Source organism: Ictidomys tridecemlineatus, chromosome 15 (genome assembly GCF_052094955.1).
Source record: "Ictidomys tridecemlineatus isolate mIctTri1 chromosome 15, mIctTri1.hap1, whole genome shotgun sequence".
NCBI classification, from domain to species: domain Eukaryota; kingdom Metazoa; phylum Chordata; class Mammalia; order Rodentia; family Sciuridae; genus Ictidomys; species Ictidomys tridecemlineatus.
The window spans coordinates 34,295,307-34,315,353 of NC_135491.1; the positions used below are offsets into that span (position 1 = coordinate 34,295,307).

At 50.7% G+C, this 20,047-nt stretch overlaps 1 protein-coding gene and 1 long non-coding RNA gene across 6 annotated transcripts in view; one reads left to right on the forward strand and one right to left on the reverse strand.

Moving 5' to 3' along the window:
- Positions 1-20,047, reverse strand: part of LOC101971868 (liver carboxylesterase 1) — a 23,605-nt gene continuing 3,558 nt past the window's right edge. For 3 of the 5 annotated variants that reach the window (XM_005318189.5, XM_005318188.5, XM_040279331.2), the window contains exons 3-14: positions 17,778-17,922; positions 15,321-15,454; positions 13,020-13,173; positions 11,354-11,458; positions 10,552-10,656; positions 8,214-8,252; positions 6,140-6,280; positions 4,757-4,840; positions 4,384-4,531; positions 1,597-1,728; positions 617-689; positions 1-353 (exon numbers count right to left, since the gene is read on the reverse strand). In XM_005318189.5, the coding sequence (XP_005318246.2) occupies positions 170-353; positions 617-689; positions 1,597-1,728; positions 4,384-4,531; positions 4,757-4,840; positions 6,140-6,280; positions 8,214-8,252; positions 10,552-10,656; positions 11,354-11,458; positions 13,020-13,173; positions 15,321-15,454; positions 17,778-17,922 (1,444 nt within the window). In that variant the 3' untranslated portion in view covers positions 1-169. The remainder of the gene's footprint in view (positions 354-616; positions 690-1,596; positions 1,729-4,383; positions 4,532-4,756; positions 4,841-6,139; positions 6,281-8,213; positions 8,253-10,551; positions 10,657-11,353; positions 11,459-13,019; positions 13,174-15,320; positions 15,455-17,777; positions 17,923-20,047) is intronic. The other 2 variants (XM_021721356.3, XM_021721354.3) reach the window with 1 other exon arrangement.
- Positions 19,000-20,047, forward strand: part of LOC144370864 (uncharacterized) — a 10,645-nt gene continuing 9,597 nt past the window's right edge. Inside the window, exon 1 of the long non-coding RNA XR_013430897.1 lies at positions 19,000-19,592. This is a non-coding gene — a long non-coding RNA (uncharacterized LOC144370864). The remainder of the gene's footprint in view (positions 19,593-20,047) is intronic.

Here is a 20,047-nt window from a genome sequence, read left to right on the forward strand (position 1 = left end):
TGGTCTCCAAAAATCATTTATTCTCCAAGTTGAGGCCACAGTGCAAACCTTCCCCACCCAGGCCTCTGCCACCCCACTTCACAGTCCCCAGCCTCCACGTTAGGACTCCTTGGTGGCCTGCGCACCCCTGTCCTCTGCTCCAGAATCCCAGGGCTGGCTCAGCCTCCCGTCACAGCTCCCCATGTTCTCTCTGGGGACGTTTCCTTGAGGCCTCCCTGGCCCTGAGCTCAGTCCAGAAAGCCACTTCCTTGTCTTTCAGCCGCGCGGCTGCCTGGGTGGTGGCGCCAATCTGCAGGTACCCTTCCTCCTGGTCGTACTCTGGCCAGAGGGGCAGCCCGGCTCCATTGGGGTTCCTGGGAACAGAATCAAACAGAAACTCCCCAGATCCACTGTGAGCCTCACGTGTCTTGGGACGGACAGGATTCCCTGGTTTCTCTCTCCCACAAGGCCCAGCCCTATGCATCGTCGGGAGTTCTCCCTGTCCTGGGGCATCCTGCGTGTTCTCAGAGGACTCTAGTCACAGGTAGGGGCTTTGTCACTCACACTTTGACCCCTTCACAATGGGTAGGCCCCACCATGGCCACCCACCCTGCTCCCTCTTTGCCACCAGCCTCACCCATGGCGAGCAAAGTTGGCCCAGAATCTCATCACCATCCTGCTGAGCTTGGTCTCCTCTTCGGAGGCGCCCCCTGTTGGGGAAGAAGGAAAACACACTTTGTGGCTCAAAGTGGGCTGTGGGCCAGCAGCAGCATCATCATCAGCTGGGAGCTTGTGGACAGCAGACTCTTGGCCTGACTCCACACCTACTGGTCCAGGTCTGCATATTACGAAGAGCCTGTCCCTTGGTGTGCACTTTCAGCTTGAGAACGGCTGGTCGAGGACCGCACTGGGCATGCTGTCCATCCATAAGCCGACTGCCTTTGTCTTCTGGGCCCACCTGCCCTGGCCCTCCCCACTCAGGGTCCTAAGGCCACACACAGGGTTCCCTCTACTTGGTGGGACTGCTGACTCTTGGACTTTTTCTTAATCTCCTACATGCATCCACATTTTCAGAGTCTGAAAAATATCAAACAAGCCACCATCCTAAGATGTCACCCAAGTGAAAGCCACTGGCATGTCACGAACAGCCATGAGGTTGGTCACAAGTCATCTGCAACTGCTGAGTTCACATATCAAAGCTACTGCAAAAGCTTTTCCTGAAGTATTATTAAAAATTACAGATAAAAATATATGAATGTAGTTATGTAGACAGATGCACGTAACCTTCAGGTCAAGGTTAGCACCCAATCTACCTTCCCCTCATTCTTGTATTCTGTTGTTAGTAGAAAATCCCTCGGTGGCAAGCAGTGGCCCCCACGCAGGGCTCTGCAGGTGACCCTCTGGCTCTCAGGTCAGGACTCTGAGACTCTGTGCCTCGAGGACCATCACGAGTACACATCCCCCTTCTTGCAGGTGAGAGCAGAGGCCCGCCCAGCGCTGCTCAGCCCTGTTACAGTGAGTCACCAAGTTCACAGAGAACAGGGGACACTTGCTCAGGGCCAGGACAGCAAGACTGGAACCCAGGCCCCCTAACCAACAGCCAGCAAAGGCTGTTACCTTTTAAAAATGGGGCTCCAAATACCGAGAAGAGCTCATCCCCGTGGTCTCCCGTCACCGTGCTGGGTCTCACGTCTGATAAGCAGCTCGGGCCGTACTCAAACTCATACATGTAGGTGGGGGCTCCGGCATCTGAGAAGACACGGATGTGTGCACAGGTCACACCACCAGACACGCAGCTGGACGGTCTCAAGGTCTCTGGCTGTGCAGGAAACCCCTGGGTGTCAGCCGGGACAGGAACAGAGCTCCTGGAGCGCCCAGGGACTAGCTTGGGGCTGCAGAGATGCTTAAAGTGGAATTGGGATTTGAGCCAGATATTTACTGAAGCACAGAATGAATTAATTAAGTGAATCAAATAAATACTGAGACACGTTTCACTGAGATCACACTAGAGCTCCTTCTCTTCAAAAACCTCTACAACCTGATAGGTGCCTCCTATTCCTCTGATTTTGAGCATTTCTGAGGTTCTCTCCCATTCAGAGAAGGGAGGAGCAAATCCAAGCTGCTTGTCTGCAAATGAGGAGGTTTAAAGACAAATGCGGCCACAGACAGAGCCATCTGCCTCTTGGGTTTCAAGAAAACACAAATCTCCTGGATTCATACCCTGCATGTCCTGCTTCCTGCTTGGCCAGGGGACTGTGAGGTCGTTAGGGTGATACACTGATGCCCACCACAGAAGGGGCACAGGAGGTGAGCGTGCCTGCCCCCACCTCTCTTTCCCCGCTTCCTGCCAGGCTCTCTATGCACCAAACCCCGCTGTCCAAGCCCCAAGAAGAGGCCACCTTTTCTGTGGATAGCTCATCCAACCCACCAAGCCCTGCCCTTTCAGGACTAACTCAGGGACCCCCATACTGGGGACCTCACCATTTTTCATGGGTCACAATGTTCACATAGGGAGACTCTAGGAGGGGAAGGGTCAGACCCCAAATCAGGCTGGTGGAGAAATCTCCCCATGGGTACATACAGTAGGAAAGTTGAAAAATGCAGAATAAGGAGAAAAAAAAAAAACAACAGCACTCAGAGAAAGCTTCTTCAACATTTTAGCAAATATGATTTTTAGGTCTATAAATGGGCATAATATCCTATGCTACTTTGGGATGTATGATAATCATCGCTTCCCACCATCAGACATTTACCCACAAAGCATTTGACAATATATGGCATCGCCACAGGAGAACAAGGAGGATCCACTGACTCGCCCCTCCCAGCCTGTGCAGACTGCTCCTTGGCTCATTGAGAAGTGCCCCTTGGGAGAGTGTGACTGAGTCCTTCTGTGACTCGAATCCACTCACTAACATCTGCTTCCCAGTCAGGCAGAACTCACGGACTGAGGGTTTAACCTTGCCTCTGCCATCCAACCAGTTGAGATAGGAGCTCAGAACCCACTCAGAGAGGAAGGAACTCTTGTGAACCAGAGAACTTAGTTTCAGCAGCAAGCGGCCAAAGTAACTTTGTATCACTCCCTGCCCCATAAACGTACCTAAATACAGTTTGTTCATGTCACCGTTTCAGCAGCAAGCGGCCAAAGTAACTTTGTATCACTCCCTGCCCCATAAACGTACCTAAATACAGTTTGTTCATGTCACCGTTGTAAGTTGAGTGAGTGTTGTAGCTCTCAGAATACCTTATTTTTCTCTACTCAGTGTGCCTTTTCTCCTTACCTGTAGTTGCTGGCAGGTTAACTACAACAGCGACAGCTAAAACAGGAGAATAGCTCAGCTGGTTTTCGACATGCATAGAGAGCCCTGAATTTTAAAACTCTTTTAGCACGTTATGGAGAGAGGTCTGGGCCAAATAATGATTTCCCAGCTTGAGGCTAGATTAATGAGGACTGGTAACAAAGCCTGAGAGGCTTTCTAAAGGTACCTGGAATACGAAACACCTCCCACCCAGGTGAGTTCACCTGTCTGTGAGCGTAAGAACACCCTCCAACCACCCCGCCTTGGGTCCTTGCTGGAAGGTCCTGTAAAGACCTTGGGTCCCCAGCTGGCCCACACCGCACACAGCAAGAAAGACAAACCAGCATGGACGCGGAAACTGCCCCCTGCCCGGTCTGTGTGCCTCCTGCTGCCCTGTCCTTGTCCCCTCCTGCTCCTATACTGAATCCTACTCTTACCCACCTGCACTAGTTGACAACTTTAGAGCAAGCTTTAACCTTGAAAAACTTCCCCAGACCCATCTTCCAATACTTGCCTTCTGGTCCCAGGACCCAGGGAAGGAGCCTTGGAGCAGAGGCTGTCTGTGCCTCACTCATGTCCCCTGGTCTGGGCAGGCCACCCGGACGGCGTCCTCCACCCTCTAGAGCTCTTTGCTCAAGCTTTTGTCTGGTCACTAAAATCTACTTTGCCCACGTTTGTAGCCGGTCAAAATGCCGCAGAATAAACCATCCCAGGGAACAGCCTTCAACCGGGGACAAAAGGCTGGAGAAGTAACCAGCTCCCGCCGCTCTGAGGGGCAGTCCTGAGGTGTGGCTGCTGTTTGCTGCCCAGAGTTCCCCAGCCGTCCACAGGGGACGTGTGCTGGGCAGCGCATAAAGATGGGCTCCCGTTTCTTCCTGTGTCACGTCCTCATCTCCATACTAATTAAATACCTGCGTTTGGACGCTTTTCTTAGTCAGCTACCGGCCGAGACAGATAGGACAGGGCCCCTCCCCAGGCGACATGGAATCAGACATGGAGCCCTGGCCCTTGGCGGTTTCCACATCTGTCTGTGCTGAGAGAAGGGCCCGTCGGACACCTCAGCTGGGGGGTGTGAGGTCCTCTCCCAGATGCAGCCTCTGGGACTCACCTCTGTGGTCACGGGCCACCATCACAGATGGGACACCAAAAAGCACGTCTCCCATCAAGTCCAGGAACAGCTCTTTCTTTCTGACAGGGTCGTCTGTCCCTCCTAAATACTTCTCAGTGGCCACTGGAGTCAGTTCCTCAGAGAGGTTCTGAAGTCACCAAGCAAGAGAGACCCCACCTGAGAGCCACGCAGAGGCTCCCTGGCTGTGGCGCTCCTGGGCCCTGTGCAAATCCCGCCTGGGGTGGCGGGGAGGGAAAGGGGGGGAAAGGGGCTGGAACCGGGGCCTCAGGGGGTTTCCTGCTATCGAGTTGGTGGGTGGCGTGGGGGAGCCCCAGCCCTTCTTTGTTTCTCAGCTAATTCCCGAGGCTCTTACGACAAGTGGGTAGGACTTCCACAGGAGCGACGTGGCCGTCGGCTGGTCCAGCTGGCCTTCAGAGAGCGGGTAGCCCAGCAATACCTGTTGGAGAGAGAGCAGGATGGCACACCCGAAAACCACCAGCAACCAACAGGAAGAACCCAATGAGCCGGCCGAGACACAAGGGCAGATAGAGGTCCTTTTGGGGTCCTTATGTTCACGGGTCGTTCATGAGTTTGAAAAAAAGAATCAATGGAACAAAAGGAGTTGTATACAGAAACTCAGGGAACAGAAAGAGGAAGCCTTAAATAACCATATTTGTCCTGCCGAGAGACACCGTGGTCGTCTAGGAAGGGAGGAAATCGAGGCCAGGGTAGGGCTGAAGTGCACGGCTCAGGGAGCGAGGGTACATCCCCCACATACTTATAACCAAGGAAGCCAAACTCCACCGGGATGGTTTGTCCGTTTAGCAGAACCTCTGAAATCCTTCTGAAGTGAGCACTGCAGACCTCTCAGCATGAAAAATAACCCCACCCAACCTCTGCACCCGAGGCCTTGACCCAACTTGACCCAGCATGACTTCCAGAGGTTTGGGGTCATGACCCCAGGACCCCTGTGGTGTCTGCCTGTGATACAGGTCTAAGTTCTGTGGTGGCCTTACTTCAATACACCCCTGCTTCCTCCCATGAAGACTGCTTCTCCCACAGCTGATCACGGACCAAGAAGTCCCATGGTCTAACCTCATGGATTCACCCCTCACACCACAATGCCTCCCGGGGCACACCCCATCCTTGAGACCTCTCCAGCTTTAGCTGTCGGTGATCGGAGTTCAGGTCATGCTTGATCTTTTCCCTGTTGCTGTTGTATTACTGAAGGAAACTTGTCCTGTTGCTTTAACTAGTGGTCAGCTTTGAGAGGAAAAAAATATTTTCTTTCCTTTTTATTTTATTTATGTTTTTTTTTCCTTCTTCCCTTTTACAAGACAGGAGCAACTTTTCTGAATCTCTCCAATGAAGTGCCTGAGAACTCGTGTGGGGATCTGTGGGGCCCAAGGTGGAAGCCACTGTGTGTCGGACCTAATTCCTCTGAACTTCCCAGCTCCTTCCTCCCTCTGGAAATACTCGGTTTTCCCACTTTCACAATTGTTCTCCAGGTAGGCCCTCCCTGCCCGTACATTTCAGGATTCTTTAAGGAAAAATAATGAGTGGGTGTTTGGGGAAAGGGGTTCCCAGGGCCACTCAGGAGAGAGCTTGGTCATCCTGGAGAGGGTTTCCAAGAAAATGTCAGCTGGTCCCAGTGCGACCCAGAGGAGCTGGAGATGGAGAAACGGGAGTCCAGAGGGAGGGACGCGGGTGAGCCTGTGTGTGGGTGCCTTTGTCTCAGAGGCCTGCACGCCCTCACCATCGGAATGATCCAGCCAAACTCTTGCTTGTTGATTCCCACCATGTAGGGGACAGTGTTGAAGTTCTTTTCAGCCAACATCTCTTCGGGTGTCTTGGGCAGCAACACTCCGTCAACCACAGTGAGCAGGGAAGGTTGGTCCTGGGGAAGACAGTGGCACACTGTGTCATCACCCCGCCCCGGGGGACACCCAGGGCTCCCTCTCTGCCTGTCGGAGGGCTTGGCCAGCACACAGACCCCTGTGGCTTGGACAGTGCTCCCGGAATCTCAGGGTCCTAACAAGGAGGTCTAAGTCTGCGAGACTCCGAGGAAAGAAGTTTGGGGAGGTAGCGGAGATACGATGATGGCAGCTGATCTTCAACTAAACGAAAATGTGTATCATGTGCATTATATATTTGAATTTGTAGCATACACCCTGTATATGCATGTATATTTATTTACCTGTGAAGCTGCAGCAAATGCAGAATGAGTGAAAACTGAGCCCTGCCTATGGGGGAATTGCAGTTAGGCCCTCTGAGCCTCTAATGGAATGTTTTCGTAGTTCTTGTTTCCTGTGTGAGATCCTGTCTAAAGGCAGGTTACGTAACAAGCATTTCTTATAGAGAACTTGTTATGTGTGCTGTTTATTCATCATGAAGCGCCAGCCGGGGAGGGCCCATTATTGCCCCAACCCTGGGTAACAACATTGGAAATGTCTTTGGCTTCAGCCGCACAACAATGCACTAGGGATTTCAGAACTTCATCATCTCACGAAGGCACACGTTCAGCTCTTTCTCCATCTTTCCACGGTTTTGCAGAGGGGACTCTGCCACACAGAGGCAGACCCCCCTCTTCCTCTGAACTCACAGCCAAGACCAGCATAACTCAAGCCAGAAAGAAGCTCACGGAGACTTATGTCCTCCACAAGGCACATCTTTGTACTTAGGAATACCAGGCAGCACTCCTGACTGTATTCCAGAAGAGCTTTCGACAGGGAATCCATCAGCAGAGGGCAAGAAAGTGAAAAGGTGGCATCCAAGCCACCGCACCAAGGACCCTTGGTAGCATATGAGATGGAGCAAGAAGAGCATTTGTTCACGGGACCTCAGAGGAGAATGTGGGCTTCATGAGACTCCGACTTGTGCATCTGGGGCACGTGACCATGAGTGTGTCACCAGCATTGATTTAAGGGTGACAAACACGTGTCAGCTAGTAAATTCACTCACGAATACAGAATCTGTGATTAGCGAGGGTCTACTGCGTCTGTCTGTCTGTCTGTCTGTCCAGCTGTCACCTGGTTTAAGCTTGTGCTCATATAGAGAAATCATCAGCCTTGAGGATATACTGAGCTCATCCCTGGAGGGGCCTAAGCTGAGCCTGGATTCCGTATCTGAGAGGGAAAAATATCAAACCCAGGGCCAAGTCCTACTCCGAAAGGCTGACGGCACAGAGCAGAATCCAGAAGGCAGGAAGGTCCTGCAGTTCCAAGACCTGGGAAGCCAGGAAGAGGAGCAGCTCACGGGAGAGAAGACACTCGCAGGGACCTCGAGCAGGCGCTGGCCTTGGCAGTGGCCTTCAGAGTGAAGGCTGTGACAGGGGCCATGGTATGAGCCCGGGGCAGAGGGGAGCAGGGCTAGTCCCAGGAAGGCCCCAGAGCCCTGGGCTTGGAGGGGTGACCCCCAGCAAGGACAAGACACGGTTGTGAGGTGGAGCGTGCTTCCCGTACGACACTGGGCACATAGTGGGCCACCTGGACGCGTAAAGGAGCTGACTCAGTGGAGACAAGGGGATCGGCCTTGTAAGCAAGGACAGGTTTTAAGCAGGAGATGTAAACAAGAAGGGGGAAGCTTGGCCCAGGGGACACAGACGAGCTGACTGGGAGCACTGGACGGGGAGTCAGGGGAGTGGGTTTCAGTCCTGCCTCGGGTCCACCTGCCTGTGTCACCCTGAAAGTGACCTCCCCTCTCTGGGCCTCAGCAATACACACACAAGGAGGGACTGTGGCTCCACAAAGGAGAATTCTTCCATTCATCGTGAATGGAGCTTAAAGACCTTAAGACTCAAAACCTGTAATCAAGAACCGGAAAGTCCTTACCTCTCCAGGATCTCCGTGTAAAATAAGACCAGGGCGTTTCTGTGAAGATAAAGACAGGGATGTGGGTGGTAAGCCTTCTTGGTTTAGAAACGGATCCTTTGACTGGTCCCCGTAGCTATCAGGCTCTCCCACCGGTGCCTCCTTGGCTGGGCCCAGAGGAACAGGGCTCCCCTGGGCAGGGGCAGAGGTCGAGTTGTAGGACGGGGGAGGGGCAGGCAGCGGCCTGGGCAGGACAGACCTGGGCCCCAGAGTCAGGGCCCTGGAGCCCTGGGGAGGACCCTGCTGTCAGTGGTGGCCTCCTCTCCCACTTAGTCCCTTTGGTAACCACCCCCACATTTCCTCTGGGGAAAGGGGCACCATGGTGCCTAGGTGATGGGCTATGGCAACTCCCAGGAGATGGAGCAGGAGGTGGGATGGACGAGGAGAGAAAAGCACTTCCTCCTCTCTCCTCCCCTTCCCTGCTCCCACCTCATGGGTTCAGGAAACCATGTGTGACCTAGAATGTTCCGTGTCCCTGCATACAGCTACTATTGCAAGGATGGGTGAAAGCCAGTGTCAGTCCAACAGAACAGACCCCAAGTCTATCACTGCATTGATAATGCCACCCACCTCTGGCAAATGATTGGAACAGATGGCCTGTGAGCAGAGAGCATGCAAGTCTAGATGTGGTTGTCTTTGTCCTCCCCAGGGGACAACTCTTCAGGAAGAAGCCACTAGAGTGGAAGCTGAGGGGTAGACCCAGGTTGATTCGATAACCTCTTCAGGGTCCCTGGCCCCAGCCACACCCTACGCCATCTGCCCATGAACTTTTCACTTACCTGGGGATTCTGTGACAATACAGTGTTTTTACTGTTCAAAGAACCTTGAGATGGATTTTCACATTTCCCATTAGAAAAACACCCAAACTCACCAAAACACATTCCACCCCCACACTTTGCCTTGCCACGTGTTCACCAAGGTTACAATGACTGCTGGGTACGTTGGGTCGCAGGTCTGAGCTTACGTAGGAAAGGACCCCTAGGAATCCCTCCATCACGAAGTGTGTGTGTGTGTGTGTGTGTGTGTGTGTGTGTGTGTGTGTGTGACTATGCACATGTGTATGCACCAAGGACAGTCCATAATCGTGGAAAATACTGCCATAGGAACTCAAAAAATCTCAATGGGAAGTCCTGGAATCTTGGGTACTTTGGTCTCATAAATGGGGTCCTCTTGTGCCACACAGAGAATGACTGGAGTATTATTGTCTCTTTCTGGGTATTATAAGACAGCGGTGTCTTTATTCTTGGAACACCTTGATCACCTTATTTGATCATGATGGACCAGGACCCAAGGCCACACTGGACTCAACCCACGGAATCATACACAGAACACAGTGCGGGTGGCCTGCCCCGTGGTCTCCAAATGGCTTCTGGTGTTCAAGGTCTAGAGAGAGAGGGCAGCAGTCACCTGAGCCCACATTAAGCTTTCCTCACTTCCCCATAGGTCCCGGACGCAGGCTGCTTTTGTTGTTTTTCTGGCTAAACTTCCCTATGATGAGAGACTGCCATGACCATCCATCAACTATCTAATGTCACCCTCCCTGAAAAGCATCCTGATGACCATAATGAATGTGTCCCTTCTCTGTTCTCCTACCACAATTAACTCACCATACATGTATGTGGCTGTTTCTCCTTGGAGAGCCCTTCGTGAGAAGATACTTTGTTCAATTTATGTCTGGATTTTCTGCCATGACACCACCGTTCCATATTCTTAGAATGGATAGACACATGGATGGATAGATGGGTGGATGAATGGATGGATGGACAGATAGGTGGAGTTGGCCATTACTAGTTGCTATGGATAAAACTGCATGAATATGTGAATAAACAGATGATTACTAATAGTAATGAATGGATCATTGATTTTGGAGGACTGGGTGACAAAGTATAGATATATGATGGGTGAATGACTCGTGAATGATGGACAGATTGAAAATAGAAGAATGAAAAATTATAGATGGATTGACAGCTAGACTGATAAAAGGATGTGAATGAATTGGATGGATGAATAGATGGAAGATGAATGAGAAGGTACGTAAATGCCTATCTTAAAATTTTACTTGAGTCACAGTCTCAGAAAAATCTAGAGAATGTGGCTATTAACATCATAACTTAGAGATCTTCTAAAACAACCAAGATAAAATTGTGACACTTTCCTGAAAACTTTGCACTTAATATCCCAGCCCCCAAATCATTCAGGATGGAAGTTACAGGGGATAGATAGTTTGACTCAGGAGGGCCGAATCCATGAAACCCAGGATCAAGCGCATAGGATGGGGCTACTAAAATGAGGCACCTACCATTTTTACTGTCATCTCCAAGAGCTCCTCCTCCGTCTTCTGGCGCATGCAGTGGACCATGACTGCCGACGTGGTGGCTTTACACCCAGCAGCGATAGCAATTTGCTGCACAGATCACAGGCAATTAGCACAGTTTAAGAGAAATGTCCCTTCTCTCTATTAATATGGGAAGAAGTGTTGCATCTCGTGGCCAACTTCAGAGGGCAGTAGGGGGACAGCAGAAGTCACGCTAGACCGCCAGGTGCGGGTTCTGGATTGCACAGGGTGTGTGGCCTCTGTTACTAGCTGGAATTGTGGCATGAACTAGCTTGTCTCCATTAAAATGATGCAGGGTTCCTCCCCAGCATCATAAGTAAATAATAAGTGATCAGGGCACGGTGTCCTCAAAGCTGAATTCAAGAGAGGCTCTTTGGAGTCAGGGTTAAGAGCTTCCAAATCCTTTTCCTCCTCTCACTCGCTATTTGGTCTCCAGCAAGCCACTCGTGTGCCTTGGTTGCCCCTCGTGATGAGGATAATGATTACACTTCTTAGAGGAAGAATCAGTGAGGTACTGAGAGGTGCACCATGTCTCCCCCGCACTAGAACCTGTGCAGAGGGAAGGAGAACTGGATAAGATCATGCACGCCGCACACTTCAGAAAGCATGGAACATGGGTTAAGTGGGAGCCCCAAGGAGACCTTTCTGCCCAGCCCTCCTCCTCCAGTGATCCTGGAGCACCTCACCGGAGTCCCACAAGAAGAAAGTGCCCCAAAGACTTCAGAGCAGAGGAAAGACTTCGGGAGTTGTTCAGGGCAAGACCCACCTTAGCCACGGGCTTGATGTTCTTCTTGACCAAAGCAGCAGTGAGGACGACTCCACTCTCTGAGATGGCCCTGTGGAAGAGGTTCTTGGCCAGGGGAGACAGCACCTGCAGGGACGTGGGGAGGAGGAGAGTCTGTGCTCGTGGGGAGGGGTCAGCCCCTCCTGCTTTCAGGTCCTCTCAACCTGCTCCTCTGCTCTGGCCATTCACGTGAAGAGTTTGGGGTCAGTGGACAGGAGACCTCCTTCCCTGTCCTGGCCTGTCCCGGCTACACATTCTCCCCCATCGACGTCACAAATTATATTTTGGAATATCCATTAATCAGAATCTAGTATAAGAAATGTGATAATAGAGGGCCACAAAAATTTCTAAAAAAGTTCATGTTGCTTGTAATAGTAAATCTTTGAAACAACTTAGGTTCTGATATGAGATTTGATTAATATCTTTTTCATTTTTACCTTGGAATACTGGACAATTATTAAAGATAGTGTTACGTAAGGAGGTTTAACATTTAATATAACTCTAATGTTATACTACAATCTAATAGAAAGATGTTTTTTTTTTTTGTAAAAATTTACCCAACACATACATAGATGACAGAGAAGGGGGTGGTGTGGAGTGGATGATTAATAGATAGATAAAATTGTGGAAAAAAGACTAGAGAAGTTCATGTCCACTATTCACAGTCACTGTCTCTGGGCTGGGGCACTATAAAGACTTCTTCTTCTTTAGACTTTTGCATATTTTTTCCATTTATTCTTTTTTAAAAATATTTTTTTAGTTGTAGTTGGTCACAATATCTTTATTTATTTTTATGTGGTGCTGACGATCGAACCCAGTGCCTCACACGTGCGAGGCGAGTGCTCTACCACTGAGCTACAGCCCCAGCCCTTTCTTTTTATTCTTTACTTTAAAAATATGAGCATTTTCCTCTGAGTAGTCAACGATGAAACTGACACATGCTTCAAGAATACAGCAATTGGGCCGACCCTCTGCTCACCTCTGAGGTCATCGTCGGGATTATTAGGGTCTCCAGCACCTTCTAGAACTTCCCTCAGCATCTCCCAGCCCTGTTCCTCACCCCAGTAAGACATCTAATGTCCCAGGATGTGTCTGTGATTCACGTCTCATGTGCCATCTGTCCCCCATTCCACTTTCCCTCCCTGCTCTCCATCCACCTCCCCAGCCCAACTTGTCCCGTGGTCCCAGGGAAAGTGTCCTTCTCTCTAGGCACGATCACCTCAGGGAGACCCCTGCTTGCCCTTGATGATCACATTCCCTCAAAGCAGTGATCTGCCTTGGAGCCAAACAATAACCTCTTATCCAAATCACGTCCTTGCCTGTTCTCATTGTCACTTGTACTCTCCCATCCTGACCAAGAAAGCGGGGTAACTTCAAAGTTAAAATGATAAGGTAGGAAAAAGGGAATATCATAAGAGTAGGAAGAAAGCCATTGTTACAGGCACCTGGAGAAGCTATGACCCCAGAACATGAAGTTGAGCCCTGGAGGCCATGGAGAGTTTATGCCTTGACTCTTCACCATCTAATACTGCTCAGTGATCCCGGTCTCCCAGGAAAATGTGCCTGTGGCCCAATTGGCTGGTCTCCAAGAGGTTCCAACATCAGCCTCCTCAAGCCCAGGGGTGGGGCAGGTGCCAAGAGCACTTACAAGAATAGACACACTTTGTCCTCCTGCTGACTCTCCAAAGATGGTCACAGAGCCCGGGTCCCCTCCAAAGTTGGCAATGTTGTCCTGGACCCAGCGCAGAGCAGCCACCTGGTCCAGGTGACCCCAGTTCCCCGGGCAGTGCTCATCCCCGGTGCTGCAAGAGAACAGAGTGGGGTGGAGACAAAGGTGTCACGGTAGGGTTCTCAGGTCCAGCGATGGGCTGGGGGCCCTCACTGAACCTTCCAGAATAAAGTTAGACTCTGCATCCTTGACACAGGAATCTCTCCTGCCACTCATTCCTGCAGCACTGTTCCATGTGGGGTCTGTGTTCATTCTTCCAGAAAGGACTCCTTAGCAGCTACTCTGTGTCCAACACTGGTCTAGGAGCTAGAGCATACCTGGGAACAAAACAGGCAAAATCTGGCTGCACTCGGGTCACTCCACAGATCACAAGCAAAGAGATGGGAAGAGAATGTCAGTCAATGAAAGTGATTTGAGGAAGAATAAAAGAGGGTAAAAGAAGAGGCAGGAGGAGACCTTTGCCTCTGGAGCCCGCCATTCTTGCAATCCCTCTCTAACCCCCGGCCCCCCATCTCTGAAGGTCTGGGTTACTCTGCTGCATCATCTGTCACCCTGTTGTCCTATGGGTGCTGGAAGATCCATAATTAGAATACTCAACACTCTGAAAGCCAGTACGTATATTTTCAGTTACAAGTGACTCTCGTTCCCCCTCAAAATGCTGTAAGCAACTCATCAAACACTGTGATACACTGAGTGGGTCTTTTACAAGGAGATATTCTCCTGGCTTGGGACACATAGTAAAATGAAAGAAGCCTACTAAAGAGTACTCCCACAACAGTGGGAGAAACGCCTTCCACCAGATAGGAAAATCTCAATATAAAAAGTACAGAAAACAAGGGAACACAACACCTTCAAATGGCGATCATGCCCCAACAACTGAATCCGCAAATATCAAAGCGGCTGAAATCCCGGACAAAGAATCAAAGAAGTTGACAGTTAAAATGAGCAACAAACTGAAAGAAGATCTAAGGAAGGACTAACTGAGAGATTACAGGAGGTGAAAGATCATTTCAATGAAAAGAAAGATTCTGAGAAAAAAAAACAATCAGAAGTCTTGGGAATGAAAGACTCAATAAATCACATAAAAACAGACTATGCTTAGAATATTCAAGAAACGTGTGACGACACTCAAAGACCAACACAGGAATCCCTGGGATGGAAGAGGGCTCTGAGATACAAGGAAAGGGTATGGATAATTTGTTGTTGTTGTTAACAGGGATTGAACCTAGGGGTGCTTAACCGCTGAGCAACATCCCCAGCATTTTTTTTAAATATATTTTTATGTTTTATTTTGAGACAGGATCTCATTACGTTGCTTAGGGCCTCAATAAATTACTGAAGCTGGCTTTGAACTTTTGATCCTCCTGTCTCAGCCTCCCAAACACTGGGATTACAGGTGTGTGTGACCGTACTCAGCTGGATAAACTTTTCAGTGAAATACTATCAGAAAAATTTCCAAACTTTGGGAAAGGAATAGATATATAAATATAGGAAGTATTCAAAACCAGAAATAAACAAGATAAAAAACCTCTCCCTGTGACACACTAGAATAAAAACACAGAGAACAAAGAATATTACATGCTTCCAGAGAAAAATGTCAGTTTACATTTAGAGGCAAGCCAAAAAAGAACAGACTCTAAAAGCCAGGAGAACTTATAATAAGGTATTCTGAGTCCTGAAAGAAAATATCTACCAACCATGATTGCTGTATCAAGCAAAGCTACCCTTCAAGTGTCTTTGCTTTGGTGACTGCAATGGTTTAAATGTAGTTTGTCTCCCAAGGGCTCATGTGCTGTGGTGTGGGTCCATGACGTGGCGATATTAAGAGGGGACAGAACCTGTAAGATGTCAGGTCTAGCAGAAGGCAATGAGGTCATTGGGGTTCAGCCCTTAAGGGGTTAATGTAGAGCTCATGGAATGCTGGTTAGTTCTAGCAAAGGCTAGATATTGAGCTCGCCCCAGCACTGACATCACCCGCACACCTGGGCCATCCAACCCGCTGGACATAAGCAAAGAGAAGATTGTACTTCAGCTAAAGGACACTTGCCAGAGGCCCAACTGATGGAGCCACCCCATCTGGGACTGAGCAAAATAGATTTCTTTATAATTTGATTTATGACTTTTTCTTTCTATTTATCCCGCCTTGGGCACGTGGTTATATCCATTGGAAACAGGCCAATGTAGGGGCTCATGTGCAGAGAGGAGAGTCCAGCGCCTTACCTGAAGAACCCCCAGATGCCCAGGCGGTACTGGATGGTCACCACCACCACGTTCTCATGGGCAGCGAGGGCCAGTCCATCATAGGTGGATGCCCCGCCCAGCACTAGGCCACCTCCGTGGATCCACACCATCACCTGGAGAAAACAGACGCAGCCACACTAATTACAGACAGCAGGATAGAGAAGGATGTCTGGTTTCATTGCGGATATCTTGGCTGTGAGTCAAGGTGGCCATTAGCAGATCCCCCCAGTGCTCAGTAGGGTTGCAAAAGACAGCATCCCTTCTCCATTCTCCCAGCTGGGCGCCACTCAGCGCACCTGCCTTTCTCCCCACATCCACGGGCCACATCCTCCTAGGGCCTTTAAACCGAGAACACCATCACGGGAACAGCAAAGGCCAAGGACACTGTGTTCTTTCCAACATCCCTACCGTCCTCACTCCTGGAACATTCAACCAGCTGGAGATAAGTGAGGGGCAGCTCTTGTACTTCAATGCTAATTCTCACGAAGAGATTTCCCTGGGCAGGAATTGACTATCTCAGGAGTCACATGTGGCCCTTTGATGCCACTACCTAACAGCCTCCTCAGCCTGCTCTGCATGTCCAGAGGCTACCTGCCCTCCTAAGCCTAGCTCATGACCCCCTCCTCCAGGAAGTCTTCCATCATTCAACTAACATCATCTGGAAGCCCGCTGCATGCCAGGGACTAGGAGGACAATTGAGCATAAGAGTGGATATCACAATTCAAAATTCACGTCTCTTATTTGGAAAAGCTCACATATAGGGAAGAAATGGGAGTGGATAAAATAATTTGTAATAATATCGCAATTAAAAACCAGGAACTCACAACAGAAACTATGTACTGAGAACTCTTTTAAGCATTAAAAGCAACGTAGTCTTTTCACAGGAAAACAGAACATCCACGAACCCAAGGACTTGCAATTAATTTAATCAGTGGCAGAAGTAAGATTGGACCCAGGCTGTCTGGTAACAGGGCCCATGTGCAGAGCTGCCCGACTCCCTGCAGCCCACTGCACAGCACAGTGAGCCAGCCCTTAGGGCAGGAGGAAGGTCCTGCTGCAGCTCTGACCTGTGTTCCAGGAGGCTCGCTCTGCGCACTCAGCCAGCCCCAGATGAAGCCCGACCGCCATCATTAGACACTCATGCGGGATTCTTCCCACGAGAGGAAGCAGAGGCTGAGGGAGGTGGAGGACGTGCCCAAGACTCTCAGCCAGGCCAAGGCAGACCCAGGATCCAAACCAGACCCTGGAGATCTAGACCCTGTGTCCACAGCTGGGGGTCTCCTGCCTCCAGGCTCCCAGAGCCCTGTTTCTCCTGCACCTCTGGTCCCTGCTGCCCCCAGGGAGGGACTGAGTCGGGGTCACCTGAGTGAAGGTGAGTTCAAGGACAGGTCAGCACAGACAGGCTGGAGAGGCCAGGACGTGTGTGCCACCAGATGGCAAGACCTGGAGGGCAGGGGCTGCTGGGCAAGGCGCCGTGCCCCTGCTCCCCCTAAGGCCAGAGGTCAGCTGGGCAGATGGGTCCCTGAGCACACCACAGCAGGATGAGCAGATGAAGGAGGGAACTTCTGTCCTCACGTCATCATTCGTACAAAGCACAGGGCGGTGGGACTGGACCAGCTTGCAGCCCAAGCTCACACCCCTTCCCAACCCCTGGGTGGCCTTCCAGGTGTTCCTGGCGGGGGGCTGACATGCTCCCTCTGCCACCCCAGGTGTGGCCTCTTTTCCCCTCAGGTGCTCTTCTCCCTGCGCCTGGCAGCCCACCCCACCTGGGCCCTTCCCTTTGATGGGGAAATGCTGTGGGCCTCAGCCTGCGCCCAGGGCCGTCAGGCAGGGAGATGGCTCCAGGAACATCCCAGATATTTGGCTAAAGGCCAGGAAAGGGAGAGGACATGGGGCTTCCAGGGGACCGTGGAAGGGGTCACAGGTGGTGTGCTGAAGAAAAGCCACCCAGGTGCTCCACTTCCTGGTCTGTGCTCAGGGACGTTGGGTGACAGATGAGAAGACCTCAGCTCACGTCCTGTCCCTTTCCCCATCTCGGTTTCTCTCCCTATAAAGGCAGCGCGAATTTTCTCTAATTTTTTTTTTCAGCTCTTCTTTATTTGAAATGATGTCTTGGCTTCTCTGAGAATCAAAGCCTTCATTTAGCAACTAAGAGTAACCTTTTTTGTCCCTCTTTTGTGGCGAAAGAACTTGAAAAATATTAAGATGTGCATTCCTGATGTACAGCCATCTCCCCCAGATGCATGAGGTCACACTAGTGGAAACTGAGAGAAGAGAAACACATATTTCCTGTGGCAAAAGGGACCCTGGGCCCCGAGCCATCCTGGTCTTAGTCCTGGTCTTAGTGCCCCTGCTCCAGCAGCCTTCTGCCCCTTCCTCTGCACGGCTGCTCCCTGACGCTGGAGCTCAAGGTTTGACAAGCGGGGCCGCGCTCACCGGCAGGCTGCTTCTCCTGGTCAGGTGTGCGGGAGTGTAGACGTTCAGGTAGAGGCAGTCTTCAGAGAACTGGAGGGGAATGTCCTCCTTCCTGTTGGTGAAGAGCTCTGAGAGGACCCGCCCCCTCTGGACGTCTTGGGAGCACCTGGGAAGGGAAGGGGGAGCTCTGAGGGGCCACCTGATGGAAGCTCAGTGTCACCGGGGGCCAGACCTGGCACTGGGTGTGACAAGGCTGTCAATGGAGCTTTCATCGTGAGACTGGAGACGCCAGCGTCAGGGGAGGCTCTCTGAGGGCCCTGCTGGGAGGCCCCGTCCTGTAGAGTGACAAGGACTTGGAATGTCTTCCCTTCCTGGATACTGAGGGATGCCCTGGGCCAAGGAAGGGAGGCTGCCCCTCCGCTGACAAGAGATGACAGTTCCAGGACTGGGCCCCGTTCTCTGCGGGGCCTTGTGTCGTGGCTGCAGCACACCTGACACCTGGTAGGTATGTCTCGTCTGTGGGAGACTTCCTCCCACCCGACCCTCAATGACAGATGCCCAGCCCGCAGCAGGTGGGGTGTCATCAACATGAGACCACCCCAGAGGAACTGCATCCTGGCCCTGCCACTGATGTGACCTTGGGGGAATTCCTTCCTGCTCCGGGCTTTGATCTCGCTGGTCTCAGTGAGGGGAGTCTTTCCTAAGGGTCCTGCAGCCCTAAGATCTATCAGCTAGCTGTCCCATTGGCTACCCTGGTCAGAGGTCTCCAAAACCCAATACAGAGTGGCTGGGTTATCCTAGTTGCCAGGCACTGATTTAAATTCTCCTGTACTGACTCCTTCAAGCCTGAGGTTTTCCCCAGGGCATGAGTTCTATGATTATCTCCATTTTGCAGGTCAAAAAAACCAAGTCACAAAGAGGGTAGAGACTTTTCAAAGGTCACATAACCAGGAACATCCATGCTATACAGTGCTCAGATTTCCAAGTATATTATGAACAATATTTCCCAATCTCAAAAGACCAGAAGACCCTGGAATGCAGAAGAGATCCTTGAGAATATCAGGTGGCGGGAGGACACAGATGTCCACTAACAGAAGTGGACCCAGCAAAGCTCACTTCCAAATTTCCATTCTGGGGAATTTTTCTTAGATCATTCATCTCCAGGAACCATGAATGTGTGTAACGATCCAGCCATAGCCTGTTAACCATAGTCATTTATGATGCCGAGAATATAAAAACTATCTTAATGAGCCCAAATAAGAGAGAAAGTCCATAAATGACTTTTTTTTTTTGTACTAGGCATTGAACCCAGGGTACTTCATCACTGAGCTGCATCCTCAGCTCTTTTTAAAATTTTTTATTTTGAGACAAGGTCTTGCTAATTCACTGAGGCTGGCTTTGAACTTGCAGCCCTCCTGCCTCAGCCTCCCGAGCCATGCATGGCCATCAGTTACTTTTTAATAACTCATTTCATGTGACAATTAAGTCTCGGAGTGGGATATGAAATAGGATAAAGATGACACGGGGATCAATGAGCAAGGTGCTCCCCTAAACTCTGTCTGCATGATCCATTCCCAAGGGAGCGGAGGGCAGCAGGTCAAAGTCTGGAAATGTGACTTCCAGTGTTAGTGGCAGTGCCCCCTGGGCAGCAGAGCTGCATGTGATTTTAGTTCCTCTCTTAGCTTTGCTTCTCAGCATTCCCTAACTTTTCTGCTTATCAGGAGGTAAAAACAGTGAACGCCGTTTCTTAAAGAAAGGAGAGAACGCAGCCAGAAGTGGGATCCCGGACATCAGAGGTACCTCGCCGAGGAGGAGATGGATCATGAAATGACATAGGTCGGTGTGGGAAGTGCTCTGGGGGTGGCCAGGAGGCTGACTGGAGACTTGGCTTCTGTGCCCAGGTCCCCAGGGGACTGGGCACCACCTTTGCTGTGCCCGGGACTAGGTATCTAGACACACCTGGGAGTTGAGATAAGGTCAAGTCAACCTTCCAGGGCGCCCCTCATTTCTCTATCACACTCCTGAACCACACCAAGGTGCACGTGAACACACACACACACACACACACATAGAAGAAATAAGACACCTACTCCTTACCTCCATCACCGGCTCAACTAATGTTCCCCCAGGGCACTAACCGCATTCTAATAGATCACATAATTCATTGATCACCTTTCATGTAGTCCATGATGTCTCTCATCTCTGATGGAAGCCCCAGGAAGGCAGAGATCTTTGCTTTGTTCACTAATGGATTCCAGGAACCCACAACATGCCTGACACACAATAGGTAC